This window comes from Lycorma delicatula, chromosome 8 (genome assembly GCF_047948215.1).
Source record: "Lycorma delicatula isolate Av1 chromosome 8, ASM4794821v1, whole genome shotgun sequence".
NCBI classification, from domain to species: domain Eukaryota; kingdom Metazoa; phylum Arthropoda; class Insecta; order Hemiptera; family Fulgoridae; genus Lycorma; species Lycorma delicatula.
In genome coordinates, this window is record NC_134462.1 from 29809128 (window position 1) to 29827061 (window position 17934).

The 17934-nt window shown below is 26.7% G+C and overlaps 1 protein-coding gene across 2 annotated transcripts in view; it reads right to left on the bottom strand.

Moving 5' to 3' along the window:
- The window catches only part of LOC142328966 (uncharacterized), a 284506-nt gene extending 269507 nt beyond the window's left edge, over nt 1-14999 (bottom strand). For both annotated transcript variants that reach the window (XM_075373188.1, XM_075373187.1), the window contains exon 1: nt 14864-14999. In XM_075373188.1, the coding sequence (XP_075229303.1) occupies nt 14864-14954 (91 nt within the window). In that variant the 5' untranslated portion in view covers nt 14955-14999. The remainder of the gene's footprint in view (nt 1-14863) is intronic.
- Nucleotides 15000-17934: the final 2935 nt, after the last annotated feature.

Below are 17934 nucleotides of genomic sequence, written 5' to 3' on the forward strand. Positions count from 1 at the left end.
TTATTTGGTTGATTTTCTATTACTGTGATTATTTTTATTTTTGTTCTTATTTTTAAAAAAAATATATATATAGAATTTTAATTATATTATCATCGTTTCAATGTTTCCTTATTTGTTTTGAAATATTATTATATAAATAACTTTTATTTTTACATCTAATTAAATACTGAATAAAAAACTTTAAATAATAGTTGTTTTTTCATGTAGAGCCAACCTAAAAATACATAACCTTTAGATACAGTTTTTATTACGTTACTATTAATTAAAATAATTTGGTATTTTATCCACCTATTTCCGGGTTATTTATTTAATCTTTTTTTATATATTTATCAGATGACATTTTTTTAAATATTTGCAAAGTACTGTAGTTTATTTCTCTAGCCTATATTAATAACATTTTGTTACTTTAAATATTGAAATTAAAATGGAATAATTCAAAATTATATTTTACTTTTTTTTATATAAAGATTAACCGGTCAGGGCTTGCTTCGTTCGTCCGACTGTCTAGCCAGGGGGCTCCACCCTCTGTACCCCCGAAGCGTTCGTTGTCCTCATGGTTGTAAGAAACTTTCGCATTTATATGCTTGTTCAACCTTCAGGCGCTGATCTCTTTCCCTCTTTGGTTTCTTGTTTCTCGTGAAACCCGGCTACGATTTGCGGCACTTGATCGTCCTAGATTCGATCTCTTCTTAAAATACTTAATGAAAGTAATTAAATAAACGATATGGAAGGAAGAAGAAGAAAACTTAATAATTAGAGGTCGTATGTACAAACAAAAAAAAAAAAAAGAAAATGACGAAGGAGGTAAACAGACTTTAGAAATACCTGAGAAAAAAACTAAATTACTAAAGACAGAATAGTAGATAGTGTGAATAATAAATATATTAAAAATATTCATTAAAAAAAAATGAATTACTCATTTTACTTTATTATATTTCTGTTACCATGGTGACATAAATATAATGAAGTAAAAGGATTAATTTTTGTTTCTTTAATAAAATAATATTTTTTTAATTCATAAATTCATCCTGAAGGGGGGGGGGGGTCACGATTTATAACTTAAAACTTTCCCTGTGATAACTCGGATGTATCCTGAAAATGTGAAAATCAATTTTTTGGTCGTATGGTTCTCGCGTGATGCTGATGCAAACAACCAGACATACTTTCGCATGTATGTAAAAGATTTATTGGCATTGTTTGTAGCCTTTTTTATTTTAATTTTTATATTAATATTTTTTTTTTTTAATTTTTAATGAAAGGTAAATAAATTAAATTTAATTAATTTATACTGAAAGTATTGTATACCGTACTTATTATACGTTTTTATTAATAAATAATACGAATTTTTTTTAGAAAAAGTAGTATTAAATAAGTAATGGTTGGAATTTATTGATCTAAAATTATTTATGACATTACATTTTTTTTTTCATTAAATTCTTTAAAAAAATATTCGCAGTTTTATAAGAGTTTTTTTAATTTTATTTAAAGCATTTTAGGAATGAATGATTTTAATATCTTTTTAAATTTTAGAAAATTACGGTATGCGTAATTTAAAAAATCTGATGTGGACACCACATGACTTCCTTGTACGCCTATTAAATTACATATACACATTTTTGTTGCACTTCATTAAAACTTATTTCATTTGAAAGTGAGATACGATCCTCCAGTTCTTTAATAAACGTTGACAGTTACACAATTGCTAAAATATTAGTTTTTATTAATATCAAATATTTATACAATTATTAATTCAACAACCTTACCTGAAATATTAGGTTAGAGTAAAAGTTCGTTGATTACTCTTTAAATAAATTGTTTACCAAATAAGCCAATCATAAAAATGTATTATTCTACACCGTAAGGTCAAAATTAATATTTGTAACCAGTTACATGAGTTCTCTAAACGGAATAGTTTAATTATTGTTAACTTTTATTTATACGACACGCCATAAATCTGAAATCCATATTACGCACGTGAAAAAAAATTTCAACAATTACTTTAAATTGAATACAATTCAAAAATGTATTTTATATTCCTGTCAACTAAAATAAAATGATTTTTTTTAAAATAAATATACTTCTTTTACTAAGAATTTGCTAAGAAAATCCAAAAATAATAAGATTCTAAATTATAATTTTCAATTAATATTAAATAATCAGATGTTTTACCATATTAATTACATATACACATATGTAATGGCTATTAAATTACATTTACACATTTTTAAAAGTACAAAAAATTTTATTTCACTAATAATTTTTTCATTTTTTTTATCATCATTGAATTTTATTTATTGTAATTTTTTACAATCACGGGTTAATAATTATTAAATCAATATATTTAAATAAAAAAATAAAAATAAAAAAATAAATAAAAAAAAAGAGATGAAGTCTGATTCGTACCGATGTGCCTTCCCTTTAAGGTTCAATTATTTCATTAATGAAAATGTTAATTTTAATTAAAATTTATATGCGAGATACATACATACGTACGTACAGATGTCATGGCGAAACTAGTCAAAATGGATTCAGGGATGGTCAAAATGGATATTTCCGTTGAAATGTAAAAACCGAAATTTTTTGCGATCACAATACTTTCTTTACTTCAAGGAAGTTCCTTTGTACAAGGAAGTAAAAAAGGCCTATAAAATGCAATCAATAAAGAAGATTAGAGGGAAATCATAATAATTTTTTAGTTTTACGAAATGAAATGAACAAATTCCAACCAATCAAGCAATAATAATTTAAACAGGTTATTTCTTCGATTCTGTACTCCTCCTTATTCATACAAATTCTATAAAAGTGGAATCTAATCAATTAGTTTTGTACTAAGTAACGAAATACAATTTAAATGTAAATAAAAATTTAAGAAAATGATTCAACGAAATATGAGTCACAGTTAGTGGTCTTAAATCGTTCTTATCTTAGTATATTTTAAAACTTTGTTTAAATTTATTTAATTTATATAAGTCTTTTAATTTATATAATTCTTCGTTTTAATTTATATAAATCTTTGTTTAAAATTTTACAGCTTATCTTTTAGTTTAATTTTGATTGAACTGTTACTTGAATTAATTAACTGTAATTCGTTGACCTCAGTGGTGGAATGGTAACGCCTCAGCCTTTCATCCGGATGGTCCTGAGTTCAAATCCCGATTGGAATAGCATTATTTCTTTCTTTAAAAAATTTCCATTCCTTATTACAACGCTCAGTTCAAACTTATTTAGTGATTTAATCATTAATAAAAAAAAGATTAATTAATTGCAGTAATTAAATTTAGTAATACATAGGACATGCCTATTCTTTTTAATTAAATATAATTTAATTAAAATTCTCAATTTACACAGGCCTCTTCAAAATATAAAGGATATATAAACGGCATAACTTCTCCTAACGATTCAGGAAATAAAAATAAGTTTCTATAAACATACATTCGAAAATGCTTCATTCTCCATCTGTTTGCCTCTTTAATAGTATTAAAAAAAGAAGTTTGTTAGTTCGACCCTTATGTATATCTTTTTATGTTCGTTCATGTCTTACTCTTCATCAAGTGGACCTATTTCGATGGTTTTTTTATTTTTATTTTATTTTTTTAAGAAATTCCTGTGGTAGGCCCTTTGTAAATCCTTTTTAGATAACATAAATGGAACGGTTTTTAACAAAAAAATTACATTGTCACATAGATAATTTGAAGTATATGTATTTAAAATCATCATTATTATCGGATTTTTACAGCGTAATGGATATACATCATTCTGATATTCAGTATTTTAGAACAGAAATTTAACTTAAAAAAATTAGGTATATTTTCTCAATCCAAAAAATCTTAACTCATGCTAAGTAACGTGACATTTGCGTAGTTTCTCGGTATTCCGTTTATCATAACTTTCATTAAGACACACGTTTCTCTCCTTAAAGTTCTTGAAACGGTTATTTCCTACGGGAAGCTTTTTTTTTATACTATTCTAAACACTTAAAACAAAAAATCTGATGTGGACATCACGTGACTTCTTTGCACGCCTATTAAATTACGTATACACATTTTTTGCTGCACTTCATTTAAATTTATTTCATATGAAAGTGAGATACGATTCTCCAATTCTGTAATAAAGTGAATAGTTACAAAGTAGCTGAAATATTAGTTTTTATTAACATCAAATATTTATACAATTATTAATTCAACAATCTTGCATGAAATATTAGGACAGAGTAAAAATCGCTTTATTACTCGTATTACGAGATCAGTATTATTTGTATCTTCGTGATTTGCTGATTAACAAAAGTTTTAGTTTTCTGGTGTATCGTATAAATAAAACTTCATAATAATTAAACTAATCCCTTTAGTGAACTCCTGTATACCGGTTACAGATGTTAATTTCGACCTTACGGTGTAAAATATTCAGTTTTTATTATTGGCTTATTTGGTAAATAATGAAGAATGAAAAAGAAACAATCATACAGGAAAAAGAAAGATAATATGAAGAAATATATCTCAAAAAAAATGGCAAGAAGATGAGTAATGAAGAGGAAGAGAATGTTAAGAACAACAGAAGAATAAAAAAATTAAGAGAAGATGATAAATATAAAGAGGAAGAAGATGTTAAAACCAAAGAAGAATAAAAAGGAAGAAAATATTGCAAACAAGGATAGAATAAAGACTTTAAAAGAAGATGACAAATATAAAGAGGAAGAACATATTAAAACCAAAGAAAGAATAAAAAGATTAAGAGGACAAATGTAAAGAAAGAGAAAATTTGAAAACTAGAGAACGTGTACACAAATTAAGATAAGAAGAATTATATCAAACCAAAGAGCGATTATATGATCGAAAACAAAAAGCAGGTAAACGAAATGATGATCTACTCCGATTTAGGGAAAATGTCCGATAATATCAGCGGAGTAATGAACTAAAAGATTAGAATTTTTTGTAATTTATTAATGTCGGGTATGTATACCTCAATGTATATATTGTTCTTGTGAGGGTCTATTTTTCAGTCACTCTGTAGTTAACTTTAATTTAGCTAAAAATTAAACAGAAATTAAACTAGAAAATCCAAAAATATTATAAATTATAATTTTCAATTAATATTACATAATCAGATGTTTCACCAAATAAATTATATATACACGTATGTAATAATGCCTATTAAATTATACATACACATTTTTAAAAGTTACATACATACATATTTTAAATTGTTTTGAATTTTGAGATTATTTAACACTTTTGGTTCAGTCGATTGCAATCAAAAGGAGAGGTTCACAACTAGATGTTACAATAGTCCTAAATCCAAAATTTCAAAATACTACGGCTAATCGTTTTTTAGTTATGTGAGATACGTACAGACGTCACGCCGAAGCAAGTAAAAATAGATTCAGGGATGGTCAAAATGGATATTTCCGTTGAAATCTGAAAACCGACATTTTTCGCGATCACAATACTTCCTTTACTTCGTACAAGGAAGTAATAATAAGCAACACTGCCGTGAAATAACATAAAGCTCTTTATTAAAATTAAACTGACAGAAAAAAAATATATTATTTTATAAGCATGTAAAAAATAATAATTTTTAAATTTCCCTTTAAATTAAAATCTTTGAAGTCGGCGCTAAATTAAAAGTTAGTAAGTATTGTTTTTAATTTGGTAAATATTTCAAAAATTCAATACTATTACCTTTTACTTTTTAATACTGTTCTTTTTGAAGCCTATTTAATATTATTAGTTTTTTTTTTAATTAGAAATTAATCAATCTCATAAGAACCGATTTAAATATTTTTCTAAAATTTGGTTGACATAATGTTCGATATTTTTACGAAATAAATCTACACATCATGTCTTTTTTATTTAGAGGATTAAAATAAAGTCGATAAATAGTTTTTTAAAACGTTGCAGAAACAAATGTTAAATTGCTTTGAAAATTATTTAATCTTTTAATATAAAAATAATAAACTTACCCGAAATATTTAAGGATAGTCACCTTTTTTGGTTTTACTAAACTATTTATTGTTTTTAAAGTATTTCATTATATTAATTACAATAAATAAAAAAAGTACTGTTGATATTACGGGATATTACAGAACAATAAATTTTCATCCAGTAAATTGTTTTGTACTCCTGTTTTAAAGAATCCGTAAAAAATTAATCTTATTTACTTTAACAGAGGAAGGAAAAAAAAGAAAAACTTTTTGTTTGTAGTTTTATAGAGGCTAACCATTTTATTTCTTTTTACAAAAATTTACTGATCTAGATTCGTTGCGGGTAATTTAATGAACTGTAAAATTATTGTAATTTTTTAAGGAAGCTTAGTTGTTCAGCAACGTTACATCCAACGTTAGTCATCTATACGTGTTTATAAAATTATGCCATCTGCAAAGAAGACGCCACGCGTTACCTCTACTTCGACGATATATTTTGCATAACATATTAACCGCTATCCTTATATTGTACAAACGAGGGCATGTTCTTCTATGTATAGTGTGACGTCAGTTATAAGAAGGATTGAGTATAATATACATCCCACGTGTTAAACTTTCTGAACGCGCCTCTGTGTGCAAAGAATATTTATATATGAACTAAACAATTGACCTACCTTTAATTAATTATGTATTTTTATTTTTTATTCATCTCTATAATACAGTAAAAATCTTTACATAGTTTTTTTTTTTAATTTAAGTTAACATAATTATTATTTTGATTTAACGGAATTCGAGACTTTCTCCACGTGATTCATCGATTCATAAACATACAACTTTTATTCCAAGAAAGACATAGATCCGCATATCATATCGTAAATAAATTTCGTTTTCTGGAGGAAAAAAATATTAAAATATAGTAAAATTATTTACTTCCATTAAAAAAATAAATAATAACAAAGATTAATACTGCATATATATATATATATATATATATATATATATATATATATATATATATATATATATATATATATATATTTGAAACAGGAATACATTAAATAAAATATTTAAAAAATTTTAAATTTTGATAAACTGGCAAAATTTCCTGGCATCACAGCTCTAGAGCTATGCTGCACGAAGGAAGATATAGTAATCAATCAAAAAATGGGGTATGGGCTATTCTGCATTTCTCGAAAAATCTAGGTCTTAATTAATTAAATATAGAAAAATACTTAGCTTGTAATTAAGGTAAGGTGATTGGAATTTGTATCGTTTTCTTTATCTGAAAATTTTTCAATTAATTTATATATACCATCTATAAATCGGTTAAGTGATTATGTGATTGTTAATTTCGAAAATTTTTTATTTGATTGTGCACGAATCCTAATAATTCATAGCTTGTATAATGATAGCATCAAGACTTTAAAATTTTCTCTTTTTGTTAATTTATCTTGTTTATAGTTCTCTGTCGATCACGCCGAAGCAAATTAGAAGTAGATCATCGATTAATTTATTTAAATGTAGATCAATTGTTAATTTAAAAAGAAAAAAAATTATTTTTATATTTATACGTTTGTGAAAACATAAACATTACAATTTTTTTTTTTAAATCTTTAGAGAATATATAAACATTTTATTTAAAAAAGGCATTATGCTAGATACTGAAAAAAATTGTGTTAAAAATTACATAGAACATTTTTTTTTTTAATTTATGAGTTAATTTTATGCTATCGAATTTTAGTAAACGGTTAGATGTTGGGTTAGCTAACATGGATCTGGAAGAAACTAGTCTGTAACAGTTACAGTCTTGTTACGCTGCAACTAGAGTACCACCTTTTAAATAGGAACTAATTTTTTTTCGTATTTTATTAAGACTTCTACATTGATAAGTTTTTTATACGTAAATGTATTTAATCATCGAAGTGTTTGGGCAATTTTTATACGTTGTCTATAGAGAAAAAATTACGTTAAGTTTACTATTCTGGTTGTAAATATGGATTGTTTATACATTTAGAACTAGCACTCCAAATGTATAAATTGTATGAATGATAAATATATTTGATTTATTATATAATTTGATCTAAATACAATCATAAATCGTATAACAGTTAGGTTTTTTTTTAATATATTGCAATGTAAATAATTCAGTATATAGTAAGAAGAGATAAATATTAAAGATTAAAAATAACTTCCTTGTACGCCTATTGAATTATATATACATTTTCTTTTTTAATGAAAAATACATCAAATTTTATTTCATTAATAACTTCTGATATTTTTTCATATTTTTTTATTGTTATTATTGAATTATTATTTATCGTAATTTTTTTTTTACAATCAAAGGCTAATAATTATTAATAAATCAATATATTTAAATTAAAATAAAGTTAAAAAAAAAGGTCATGAAATCGGATTCGAGCCGATCTGTCTTCCCCTTGTAAGATCCAAATATTTCAGTAATTAAAATTTTATTGGACTGAAACTCTGGAACCATTGAAAATAAGTATAAGTTACTGCAGTTAAGAAAAAGTACAAAATCCAAATTTTTTTAGATTTTGGACTTTTTTAGATACTTTTGGTTCAGTCGATTGCAATCAAAAGGGGAGGTGCACAACTAGATTTTACAACAGTTCTAAATCCAAAATTTCTACATCCTACGGCTAATCGTTATTCAGTTTTGCGAGATACATACGTACATAATACGTACGTACGTACAGACATCACGCCGAAACTAGTCAAAATGGATTCAGGGATGGTCAAAATGGATATTTCCGTTGAAATCTGAAAACCGAAATATTTCACGATTACAATTCATCCTTTACTTCGTACAAGGAAGTAAAAAACACGACGGTCAAAAAAAAAACATTGCTAACAAACAATGCTCTTTAATATAGGATAATCAAAGAGCGTGCGGGAGACAATTTGTACGAGTATATAGTATAATTTTTTCTAATTTTTTAAATCTATTTAAACATATAGATGTATCTATTTATACAGCCTATGACATTCCCGGAAACGTAAGGATTCCAACGTGAGGTAATACATCTAAATCGGTTCGCCGTTGAGCTGCTACGGTGGAACAAATATACATACACTACTTTCTTCTGGTTTGGTTCTATGGTGATTTGCGTATTATACTAGCAAATACCGCGTTTGAATTTTGAAAATCGGAATAACATTTCCGAATAACCGTGATCTGTTAAATCGAGAGTGCGCCTCCCAAATCAGCGCCCAAGGGGAACCCCATTTGTTATCAGTTGATGGTGATGATTGGTCGAGCCTCGCACGAGGTTTTCGCATCACCTCACCATTTTAGCCTCACACACAGTCCCCACGGGAAGCCCATTATTATAAAGCAGAACTTTTTAAAATTTATTTAATATTATTTTATTTAATTTATCGTATATTTAATTATATTATTTTTGTAATATTATTCATTCGATTGATTCAAGTCATTCAGTTCAAGACCAGCTCACACAGTGATAGAGGCTCACAGTTCATTAATTCAATTCATTAAAGTTTGTGCTTCAAGCAGCAAATCTCCACCACTAGCGCGCCCGTGTGTGTGTGTACAGATATCATATACATAAATGAAATATGCATATTTATCATATATATATATATATATAGTTTATGGCTCTTCCAGTAACATAAGGATTTCAAAGCGGGTCATACATCTAAATCGGCTGTTGAACTGCTACGGTGGAAAACACATACATCCTAAATACATTACACTCCATTTTGGGCAGTCGTGTAAAGAGAATTTAGAATAAGTAATTAAATTATCAATAGGTAGTTTTAATTAAACACGTTTAAAAGAAAAATTCCTTTTTAAAAAAATAATAAACGGGTGTAAAGTAAGTGCGCATGCTTAGACCAGCGCTTATAGCAATTCAGCCGAGTTGTATTACTGAAACTACCAGAGGAATTTCCTCTATAAAACATAAAAATAATAATAAACGTTGAACGTATTTTTATAACGTATACGAATAGAATTCAGAACTTCCATATTTTTTTAAAAGTTGAATTTACAATTGTTTTCCTTCACACGAGAATTTATATTTTTATATGGTGTAACTGATAATGTTTAGCTTCCTGGCATCACAGTTCTATAGCTATAATGCAAGAATAAAAGTATCGTAATCTGTCAAAAAATGGAGTATGTTTATTTTGCACTTCTCCACTATCATTTCCTACCCAGGAACACCAAAAACAAAACAAAAAAATAAGGATGAGTAATGTTCGTACGTACGTAAGTATACACATTTGACGCTTAATAACTTTTGACTGGATAAACTGATTTTGATGAAATTTTCCATAGAAACTTGTTAAACATAACCCCACTTTATAATAAGCTCAATAAATGTGTCCATGATTACCTTTAAATTTAAAAAAAAGTTTATCCCATAATTCTCCCTTCCTCAAAAATTGAAATAAACTATCTTTTTATTTACTACATATTTTTACCAGAATTTGTTTACGTATTCCTAGGCAAAGTAGTAGTGTAGGTGACAAAAAAAAAATATTTTGGGGCAATATTGCCGGGTGGGGAGCTGATCAAATTTTTTTAAAAATTGATTTTTGATTTTTTTTAAAAGTTTGTTTGGTTTATTTAAAGTTTTCATAATTTTCATAATAATATTCACCATACTATTCAAATTCACGCTCACCACAAAAAGAAAATTCTTCGGTAACTTTTTATTAGTTGTACATCTTTCAACGGTTTATTTTTATTTAGTTACTTCCATTTAAGGTAGTAAACATAGAAAAAGCAAAAAAAGATTCTTTGAAGTTGATCTTTGCGATGAGGAAGCAAAAAACCCGATTTTTTTTTTAATTTGTCAAATTTACTTGATTTATTTAAACAAATAATGATAATTTTACAATAAAAAAACTTCATCATAAATTACCCACCTCCCCCCTAAAAGAAATCTTAGGTGTAAATTTGTTCATGTATAATTATTTTCCCACTATTTTAGAACAAATAACCAATGCCAAAAAAGTATTACAACTTTTTGTCAGCCTTTTTTTTAAAAATAACTTTTAATTTTATTAATTGATTGATTTATACTGTTCTCTCTCTTCTTAAAAAGAAAAAAAAATATTTACTAATCAGGCCAATAATATTAACATCTTTATTTATTGTCGACGCACGTGTGTATATGTTTACTCACAATGGTTTACGTACATAGGAAGGCATGTGTTACGTATTAATTTCAGGACAGTAGGACAGTTAAACACCGGTACTGTTCCGGTGTCCATAACTTTCTTCATTAAATCACAACATGATCGATCGCTTTGTTCTTTTCTTTATTTGGTATAGGTTTACCTTCATCCACGTCAATCTATTTGTTATTTAAAATGTATTTAACTGTAACTATAAATATTAAAACAAATGGAATTTTTATTTAATATGATTACTATTATTTAATAAAAACATTTTATGCGATCTTTTCTTGATTCTTTTATTATAAAAATTCTTGTGGTAACTACCGTAAGTAATACACAATACTGATTAACGAAAAAGATATATCTTTCTTTACAATTTTAAGTTTACATCGTGAAATTGACCTTATTTATGCATGTGGAAAACTTAAAAGGATAGAATTTCCTATTCGTAAAATTAAAAGGATTTTAAGAATTATTCAGTGCCTAAATTATAGTTTTATTTTTTCTCATGTGTCTTATTACAATCTACATAAGAAATACAAAAATAGGGCTGCAAAAAATTTTAACTAAAGTACAATATATAATAGTAATAAATAATACATTACAATATATATTAGTATGAAATAGTATATTGTAATATATATATATCCAATTATTTTTTATTTTTTACGATGTTTAGAATTAATATTAAAATTCTCGTTTTAATTTCATGTAATATAAATTTAGTTGATAATATGTATATATTACTAATTTTAAGGAGCGATAATTTAAATGGGATTGTAAGAAAATTGTATAAATTTTATTCGTACCTGGTTTTAGCTTGTAAATAAAACATAAAAAAATAATACAACAAAAGATTTTTAAATGAGGTAAATATATCTTCCTCGAATTTAGGTATTTTGTACATTTTCTTAAGTTTTTTGTGTTAGAACGATTTGAAAATTGTTTTTAATTTTTTCAAAATAAATTTTTATCCCGATTAATATATTTTTAATATATTAGTCTGTAAATAAAAAGAATTTATTTTGTTGTTCAATCAGTATATTTGTATTTAATAAGGTTTTAGTTTCACAGTATCATTTGATGTACTTTTTAGTTTCATTTATTTTTTATTTTTACATTCAAAACATCTATTTTTTTAATTCACTTCATTAGCTCGAAGCTTCTATTTAGAAGTATGGTGTGAAAATTGGGTATTATATAAAAAATGTCCAGATATATCCATAATTAAAACCAAATATTTTCCTGACTGGATAAAAAGCTAACTTATATAACAAAGTAGTTTATTTTAATTTGATATTTGAGTTTTCAAAAAAAAAATTGTTCTAATAAACAGGTTTAGTGTCGATTTTTAACAGTTATTAAGCGGATACGAACCAAAAGAAAAGGATAAGTTTACGTAACCAAATATTAAATATGTATATTTGTGTATTTATTTTTATTCTGAATAATTTATAAATATTATATATATAATTTGGGTCAAGTTTTAATGAGCAGAACTGTGTTAATCTATAAAGAAAGTAACTGTATAATAGAGTCATTTAGTTGAAATAATGCAGTTACTGCTGCCTTAGAAAGTAAGCTTATAAGCGAATTTATAAATAGTGTGTGTAAATAATAAAACAGTTATGATTACATTGACTTCCTTAATAAAATTTACTAACCCTTAAATTACTGGTAATTTTTTAGTAATAAAACGTTCTTAATATTACTCTTTTAAAAAATTTTCGCGAAGGCGTAATTTTATTTTATGTTATTAAATTTATACGGATCTTTTAGGTAGATTTCATAAGAAAGCTACCTATTGAAATCAGTACCATGATTTGACTTTCGGAAAATTTCGACATATTTTTGCGTTTAACATCCTCCAGATCCCAAAACCATCATCAGTTCAAATGTTTATAATATATATTTCATTTTCTTGTGAACATGATTACTACCGTAATTTTGTACCAATCACTTTCCAACTGATACATAAAATATAACGACCCAAAACCTCGGTCGAGTTCGTTAATGGGAAAAATCGGACGGTATGGTGAAAATTGGTGGGGGGGGGGCTTTTTCGAAAAAACAAAATATCGCTATAATTTTCGTATTAAGAAAAAAAATCGAATTCTTTTAAAGTTCCTACTATTTTTTAACGACTAGCACTAGATAGGGAATCTTGGAGAGCTGCATCAAACCAGTCAAATGACTGAAGACAAAAAAAAAAAAAACTATTTTTTAGATAAGGACCTAAAACTTATCTTAAAGTTTTTTGATATCACCAACCATTAGCCCAGGGGGTGGAAAAATGGGGTTTGCAAGACAAAAAAGAATCATACCTCCCTTAATAGACACAGTATCGAATCGGTTTAAAGTAGTCGTTAGTCCTCTAAACATTACCTAAAACTTTTTTCTGAAATAATTTTTGATATGACAACCCTTACGGCAAGGGATGACCAAAATATTGCTGGAATTCTAAGAAGATGGGCTTGTCATATGCTAAACATGTGAAACTATTTTTCTCATGCAACCATTGACGTATTGAGTAAATTTGAAGTATTTTTTTTTAATTTTAAGGTGGAAATCTTTTTATCTCCTACTTAGCACCAATGAAATCTCCTCCGCCTTCTGGTGTGCCAAAAGGGATTTTTTTTGTTTTTTTTCTTATCACTAAGAAATTACTTGTAAATATAAGATTAGTTTTTTTATTTTATTTATTAAAATATTAATTACACAGTTACAGAATTTAAATTAATTATTGATTAATAAAGAAGTAAATATACACTTTTATGTAAAAAAAAAACATTTAATTGATTTTTTATTATATGTGTAACCAGATATTAGCTTTTATTCATTAGAATGAATTGGAATAAACAATTTGTTTTACTTAAAGAAAAGTCATGTTTGAGGTATAAGGATTACGCAAAAATCATTCATTTAAAATTGGGTTTCCTTATTTACATGAAGCCTATTTCCAAAGCTACTTGATCAATTTCATTGAAATTTAGAAATGCTGTAGTAGTGTATCTGAAATTGTGCACGTGAGAATTTTATGAAGATTGGTTGAATAGTTTTTGAGTTACGATCAATTTAAGGTTGAAAAAAATTGAGCGAAGCAAGTGAAAAACGTGGTTCGATATAATGCTGCAATTTGGAACGTTGATGTTTTTTTATCTGCGGTATCTGCTGTTAGCAATATTAAATCAAATTAAAAAAAACCATTAAAACGAAATTAAATTAATGAAAAGTCAGTCTTCTTGCACAGAAGTGCGCGAGAGATTTTTTTTTTAAATATAAAATATTTAAAAATAGCACCATTACATTTTAAAGTTTTTTATTTTACATATTTTTACCTTAAGTATTTAATTTTGTCTTAAAAATATTAGTACCTAAGGAATTTAAGGAATTCCTTTAAGGAATTTAGGAAAGTGCTATGTTAACACTTTCTCATTAAATTAGTGAATTTTTATACAAATCTATTTATTTTTTATTATTGTTATTTTTTTTAAAATGCATTTTTTGAAAACATTTATAATTGTTTTTTTTTTTAAACTGAATAATTTATGAATTGGGAATTTTTATGGATTTAAATATCCATAAAATCCATATTATATATCATATAATATGGATCCATTTATATCCATATTTATGGATATAAATATTTTTATAAATATAAATTAATTAATCCAACGATTTCATAATATTTATTTTTGTACTAAAATAAAATTTAAAAAAAAAGATTATTACTTAAAAATATAATAAATATTAAAATTAAATAAGGGTTGAAATTACCTTTAGATGCGGCATCCACATTTATAGGTAAAGAAAGCCACGAGGTGGCAGTCACCAAAATCAAGGTTAGAGAATACACCGTCCTACACATCTCGCGTTCAAACTAGGACTGGCTTGCTGAAGACTAAAAACTAAACTGTTCCGAACTGCTGAACGATGTTCCGACTTCCCCGCCAGCGTATTATCTCTTTCTCTTCGCTATTTACCGTACTCTTCTTTTAATATTTCCTTCTTTCTCTTACACAAACTCTCCAACTAACTGTTTTATGACGTCATTATGGTTATATTCCACTTGTTTTGATACACCGGCGATTTATTGCACCTTACATGTATAGTCAGTGTTTACATTCCCTCAGGCAGGTTTACCTTGATCCCCTATTCCTCCCACCAATGTTCAGGGTCATTCATACGGAATGAATTTCAGGAAAGGGGAATAAGTTTGTTCCTGTATGAATGAGTATAAATACGTGATCACGTTTATGTTTTTTTTATTGTTTCATTTTCGCTCTTCAAAAATTGTTTTTTTTTTAATTTTTAAGTAATTTTATATTCCTAAATAGTAATATTTCACAAAGTTAATGAGTAGCATTATAATTTATATTATCATGAAAATTAGGGCAGTCTCTCTTAAAATTTTATTCCCGATTTAACTATAATTACCACATATTTGATTTATTAATTTTTTTTTTCTTTCTCTGGCTACTTTTTTTTTGTTTTTTGTCGAGTGAAGAATAATTTAACCTTCTTGATTTTTCAGCCTTCTTGATTTGTTGTTTTTCGTTTCATGGGAGATCTTTTTACAATACTTTATGAATTATTTATTTTTTTAGAATTTATATTACCTAAAATAAATATTTTTATATACACAGTGATTCCAAATTGTACGGCAATCCCTCGGGTGTTCATTCTACAGCCAAAAATAAGAAAAAAAGTTCATTTAAACGTCAGTCAGAAAACGGTTCGTTAGCGAATTTCGGTTTACGAAACGTTTAGCACTGCATTCTGCTTTATCTGTGAAATTAAACCGTACTAAAAGTCTTGGGGTAAAATTGAGGGATAATTTTGGTGCTTTCTTATAGTTTTAAAATGGACAACTTAAAATAAAAAAAAATAATTATTTCCGCATTCCGAAAAGTATTAATTCACACTTTAAAAGAAGCATAACTCTTGTGACGTTTTCTGCTTCCTTCTCTTATTTTATGCATTTCCTTTTTCTTTTTCTTATTATCAAAAGGCAGATTTCTCATCTTTGTGTATCCTTCGAAATGTTTTTTATACGGCTTTTATTTGTTGGCCTAACTACATTTTAAATTACAATTTAGGCGTAAAAAATATAAAATAAGAAAATTATAAAAAATAAAACCGACTTAAAAATAATTTTTTTTCTTTTTCAATTTTCATCTGAAGTCAACGCCAAATTAAGGTTTTAGTTGGATAACAAAAATAGTCTTTTAATTAGGAGTCTATATCTAAAAGTCAATTTTTTAAAAATTTATAAGTATTTTTGCTTACGTTTTAGAACGATTTTTTTTTTTAATTGGTTTTATTTTTTAAGTATATTTATTTTAAAAACTTATAAAATTGAAGCAGTTTTTTTTAATTTTTATGAAATAATACTACCTACCATTGAAAATCGATGGATGGCTAAAATTAAAAAAAGAATAAAACTTCTAGCACTTTCTATCACTTATATTCTACTTCAATACTATTGGATAATTATTTATTACCTCTTAACTACTGTCTGGACCTTTTCAAGAAGGATGAACGTCATTTTTTTCTAAAAAGGGACGTTTTTGTCTCCAAAAAGGAAAAAAATGTTTTTCATGTAAAAACATTTTACGTTTTTCGTCAAATAACATTAGAATAAATTTTAAGATTATTTTTAGGAAATTAAAAATCGCAGGATTAATTTGAAGATGTAATTTGAGAAAAATTAAAATTTTAATAAATGTAAGTATCTCGCGAATACTTACACTCGTACTCGTTAATACTTGGTTGCTGTTTGTTCGAGATCAGCGTAGGTTTTTTGTCTGTTTGATTGAGACTTATCGGATCAATGAATTTATAAATCGATTCTAGCACACGCATAACAACGGTCTGGAAAAAGGATACCGATGTAGGCAATTATTAAGTTTTTCTCATGGCAACGTCTACGATTAAATTGGTACCTTGGATTAATATAATTATAGAAAAAAATATCTATCATTTGACATTCCGGCGAGAGTTTTAATCGGGCATGATTTATACTAAAGATAAGTTCAATCTTGTTTATGTCAATAATGGTTATTAGTTTATTTCAACCACTATTAGATAAGATATTTACTACTTATCCAGTAGTGATCTACGTACTCGTATATACACAATGTACCCATTTATTTTCTCAGCAGCCGTAGGATATACGTCGATTTCTGCTGGGTTCCTAATCTCTAGGAACGCAGGAATCCCAGGAAATTAAAGAGCCAATTTAGGCGTTAAAAACGTTATTAAACTTTAAAAGTTGTTTTTAATACAGTGCGATCGTTTTATCGAGTACACCATCATACTATACAGTATAATTTTGTATTATGGACTATAAAATAGAGATACTCATTTGATATGATTCGTGGAGTGTAGTTAAACACAACTGGTAATGTCAGTAAATGTTGGAAATGTCCACAGTTTTCCTGAAGCCAGGACAGAACCCTTCACACCATATTTTTTGACACCCTTCGTAGGACATCAGGGCTAATGGAATTCATCTCTACACTAATGGCTAGCTCCAGATCTTATATAGTAGGTGGGTTTGCTCGATATACACATTCTTTAAAAAAAAAAACAGAAAAAGAAGTTTGATGGGGATGAATTAGGAAAACAGGGGGGCCACAGACCTTCTGAGATCATGTGATTACCAAATATTTCTTCCTAAACTTACATATTGGATATACGACACATTGCTCCATCTTGTTGTGGGTAACAATAGTACTCAGTAGGCTGATAAAGAGATAACCCATCGGTCTAGTGGAGAATGTGTCTTCCCAAATCAGCTGATTTGGAAGTCAAAAGTTCCAGCGTTAAAGTCCTAGTAAAGTCAG